A 5,036-nucleotide genomic window follows, 5' to 3' on the forward strand; every position below is an offset into this window, starting at 1 on the left:
GAATCCTATACAGCCATAAAAAAACAATGAGTTCATGTCCTTTGCAGGGACACGGATGAAGCTGGAAACCATCATCCTCAGCAAACTATCATAGAAACAGAAAACTAAACACCACATGTTCTCACTCATAAGTGGGAGTTGAACACTGAGAACATATGAGCACAGGGAGGGGAACATCCGACACCGGAGCCTGTTGGGGGTGGGGGGCAAGAGGAGGGATGGCATTAGGAGAAATACCTCATGTAGTTGATGGGATAATGGGTGCAGCAAACTGCCATGGCACATGTATACCTATGTAACAAACCTGCACGTTCTGCACATGTATCCCAGAACTTAAAGTATAACAATAAAAAAATAAAAGAATAATCTTTAATAAAGAGACATCAGCATTCCATATCAGAAAGAAATTGAAAATATGTAATACATATGAAGTCCTGATAAGAAACCTTGAATCATAGGAAGAGTCTCGTGTATGGTAGGTTGTAATATGTTTATTGTTAAAATTATCATCTTTATGTTGTTTTGAAAAATTAAACCAAAGCATAATAAAAGGAAGTGTTTTTGTGTTTATTTGGTACAACAACAGCATGTTGAGAAAACTGAAGAGACCTGTAATCCTGAGGAGGAGGCCTAACCCAAGGAGAGAGATGCTCCTGGACCTGTGGACACACATGGTTTGCCTGATTCTACCCATCTAAGAGCTACTTCCTGAAGCCTTCGGGAGACATGAGAATGGATGAGCTCCTCAGGACGATTCAATCAGATCTGGACAGGGGGGAGAATTCATGACCTAGGGTAGATTAACAAATATAATTAAATTTTCATTGAAAATTGAGAAATTTTTGTTGTATATATTTATGGCCTGCAAAGCTATGTTATGATTTGTGAATACAATATGGAATAATTGAATCAAGCTAATCGACATATATATTACCTCAAATCCACAAATCCCTATCACTTTTTGTGACAAGAATATTTGAAATTATTTCTTGGCTATTTTAAAATGACCAATACACTATGTTTAAGCTTACAAATAGACATCGATTTATGTGAATCATAGAGAATCATTGAAATCAATTATAGATTACTCTAATAATTTATGTTTGTTTTTCATTAAGTTTGATTCTTTAGGACATATTTTAGAATTGTTCTGTTATAATGTTAAATATAAAAGACTACACATATATGCATAGGTTTGTGTATTTAATCGTATGTCTAGGATGTAAATTAATGTCTCTATAGCTGTGTAGTAGCTGATATCAACAGACGTTAATAAAACTCTAGAAGAATAAGAGTAAATAATTAGGAAGAATTATTTTTTGAAGTTATGTATCTTTAAAAAATATCCCTACATATAAATTTTAAAATTACAATAACACAAATATCAATAAAAATACATCATAAATAAAAATAATAACATATCGTTACCTCATGAAACTCCAGAGTCCTGCAAAAACAAACCTGCCTCCTGCATCTGAGAAAGGAAACCGCCCCCTGCCCCTGCTCCTGGGACCTGTCCCTATCTCAGTGGGTCCCGAGCGCCCCCTGGTGGCCCCACATGCCCCTGCAAGGAGGTTTGTGTCTGGGCTCACGCTGACCTCCCCTCACTGTGTCTCTAGCACAGTAATACACGGCCAAGTCCTCGGTTTTCAGGCTGCTCATTTGCAGATACAGCGTGTTCTTTGAATCACCTCTTGAGATGGTAAATCTGCCTTTCCCAGACGCAGCATATTCTGTCGTGTAACTGTTAGCTTTGTTTCTTATTAAACCTACCAACTCTAACCCTTTCCCTTGAGCCTGGCGGACCCAGCTCCTGTAGTGGTCACTGAAGGTGAATCCAGAGGCTGCACATGAGAGTCTCAGAGACCCCTCAGGCTGGACCAAGCCTCCCCCAGACTCCACCAGCTGCACCTCACGCTGGACACCTGCAAACACAGAGACACCCTGGTCAGAAACTGCCACACAAATCCACTGTTTCTCTCACTCATGTCTCCTCACACTCAATCTCTCTATTTCTCCATGAATCACCTTTTAAAATAGCAACAAGGAAAACCCAGCTCAGCCCAAACTCCATGGTGAGTCCTCTGTGTTCAGTGCTGATCTCTGAATGGAAACACCTGGGAATCTCAGGGCTGGGGCTCCTCTCCCAGAGCTGCAGGGTCAGGGCTGGGCTGGTTTTCATCAGCAATGGAAGGGGCGCATTTGCATGTCTCCTACTATAGCGAGTTCTGGAAGGGATGCCTCAGAGTGGGCTGTGTCCCAGGGTGGATATGAGCGATTATATGTCATAAATAATTAATTATCATTAGCATGTCTACTTTTAGATGCACATGAATTATGCTCCGTGAGAGTCAAGTTTTCCTTCATTTACAAATGTGAACATAAACTCCCAAGCATGGAGGGACCATGTGACGTGTCTATGAGCTCACATCTGGTAAGAGCCAGTCTCACTGGCTGGCCTGTGTTTCTCAGGACTGGATCCAACTGCTCCCTAAATTAACTCTAGGACAGAGCAAGAAATTCTGAGTGAGGTTTACAAAATCCTCTTAATATAATGATATATTATTTGGCTGTATCTTAGTGTTTTTCTAAATAATATAGAAAAACTGAGGATTCATTCGCATGTGTATTCAGAAGTCTAAGGCTTTTCTTGTATTATTTTTATCTCTCTTTTTCTACCAAATTATACACTTTTATTTTTTATGAGGTAATACTGACAAATTGTAGTCTTCACCTAATATCTTCTCAGTTTGACAAATATTGACATAATCATCACCATTCACAGATAAAACAAATCAATTAGCCTCACAATTTTCTCTTTTTCTCGTGAAATTTCCCTATCTACACCTTTCCTCCTCTTACCATGTAGAAGTCAGTTAGGTATCTTCGTTATGTAACTTGCAATGAGTATTTGCTTTTTACATTTTATAAATTGGAGTCATATGTATGTGCTTTGACTCATTATACTTATCATGTGTACTTGTGAATTGAACCACACTGTTGATCATATCCAAGATTAATTGATTGTAGTAATGGGTACTATTCCAATAAATGACTTTTCCACAATTTGTTTATTGATAAAGCTGCTGATTAATATTTGGATTTTCAGTTTCTGTGTATTTCAATAAAGCTGCTGCTCAGCTCAGAGAAGTACACAGCTGAGAAACATCTTCTTAATCTTACAACAACATGAACAACTGCTAAACTGGTCAAGTTGCAAATGAATCAATTTGCTTTAATGTATCAGGTAATTAAAGTTATAGCACCCCGTGTGTTTGTCAGTGTATGTGAGACAAAGAAAGAAAAAGGGAGGAAAGGAGACTGAAAAAGAAAGTGATTCTACAAAAATTTTAATTTATGAAGTCTTCAAATACAAGGACTTATTCCTAATGAATGGGGTCCACATAAGTTGAAGCTGAAGAGCCTAACATATGGCTATATATTTACAATATAAATATTATTCTCTAAACATATAAACACTCATACACATGAGACTAGATATAGTGGAGGGTGTCTAGTGGTGCAATGAGAATGTGGCACAAACCCCCATCTCCAGGGCCTTTCCCCACCTGCTGTACCTGCCCTGATGCTGAGCCTTGAGCCTGCCTGACCACTGAGCCCCACAATGCTCCTGAGCCCCCATGCGGTGCCAAGTGCCCCCTGGTTCTCCCTGCTGGTTCCTGAGTACTTGCTTCTGTCCTCAGCACCCTCAGCTGTCCTGTGAACCCCCACAGGGAGGTTTGTGTGTGGGCTCACACTGATGTCCCCTCACTGTTTTTTGCTTAAAAATACATGTGCAGTGGCTCATGCCTGTAATCCCAGCACTTTGGGAGGCCAAGGCGGGCGGATCAGGAGGTCAGGAGATCGAGACCATCCTGGCTAACACGGTGAAACACCAGCTCTACTAAAAATACAAAAAATTAGCCGGGTGTGGTGGCAACTGCCTGTAGTCCCAGCTACTCAGGAGGCTGAGGCAGGAGAATGGCGTGAACCCGGGAGGCAGAGCTTGCAGTGAGCTGAGATCATGCCACTGCACTCCAGCCTGGGTGACAGAGCGAGACTCCACATCAAACAAACAAACAAACAAAAATACATGGTTGTGGCCAGGTCAGGTGGCTCACGCCTATAATCCCAGCAATTTGGGAGGCCAAGGCAGGCAGATCATCTGAGGTCAGGAGTTTGAGACCAGCCTGCGCAACATAATGAAACCCTGTCTCTACTAAAAATACCAAAAATTAGCCAGGCATAGTGGCGGGCACCTGTAATCCCAGCTACTCAGAGGCTGAGACAGGAGAATCACTTGAACCGAGGAGGCGGGAGTTGCAGTGAGCAGAGATTGTGCCATTGCTCTCCAGCCTGAGTAACAAGAGTGAAACTCCTTCTCAAAAATAAATACATACATACATACATGGTTGTGCACTTGTAGCTCAGCTGTAGGAAAAACTGTTTTTTGGACATAGATCTGGAGGTGGTCACCAGACTCTTGAGGAGTGGGTTGGAATTTGTGCTCCCTTCATGACCTGTGCACCTGACCCACTCCACTCCCTTCCCTGGGGCTGATGGATCCAGCTCCAGCAGGAAGCACTGGTTCTGTTGGAGAATCCAGCATTTAAACCTAAATGTTATTGTTGTTGATTCACTAAACAAAATGTGGCACTCGTTTTTATTGAGTTGAGATGCACAAAACATAAAATTTGCCATTTTAGCCCTCATTAAGTGTATTGGTCAGTGATACTTTACACATTCGCAGTGCTGTGCAACCATCACCACTGTTTGGTTTGGGAACATTTTCATCTCCTCAAAGGAAACCTCAGCTCCATTAAGCATCACTCTCCGTTTCCCCTCCACTCACCTCCTGGGATCTGTCTCTAGGGATTTTCCTCCTCTGCATACTTCACGTCAATGGGACAATTCAGGGTGTGGACTTCCGTGTCTCCCTCAGTTCACTCACCCAATGTTTTCAAGGCTCATCCAAGTTGCAGCCTATGTCAGTGCTTCACTCCTCTTTAAAGCTGGGTTAGAGACACACAGACACA

General features: G+C 41.7%; 1 gene segment (V, D, J or C); it reads right to left on the reverse strand.

Annotated features, from left to right (window-relative positions):
• Positions 1-1,524: 1,524 nt before the first annotated feature.
• LOC134757070 (immunoglobulin heavy variable 3-72-like) lies at positions 1,525-2,100 on the reverse strand. The segment is given in 2 exon segments: positions 1,525-1,925; positions 2,029-2,100. Coding segments are annotated over 2 exon segments (447 nt in total).
• Positions 2,101-5,036: the final 2,936 nt, after the last annotated feature.

Source organism: Gorilla gorilla, chromosome 14 (genome assembly GCF_029281585.2).
Source record: "Gorilla gorilla gorilla isolate KB3781 chromosome 14, NHGRI_mGorGor1-v2.1_pri, whole genome shotgun sequence".
Classification (NCBI taxonomy): Eukaryota; Metazoa; Chordata; class Mammalia; order Primates; family Hominidae; genus Gorilla; species Gorilla gorilla.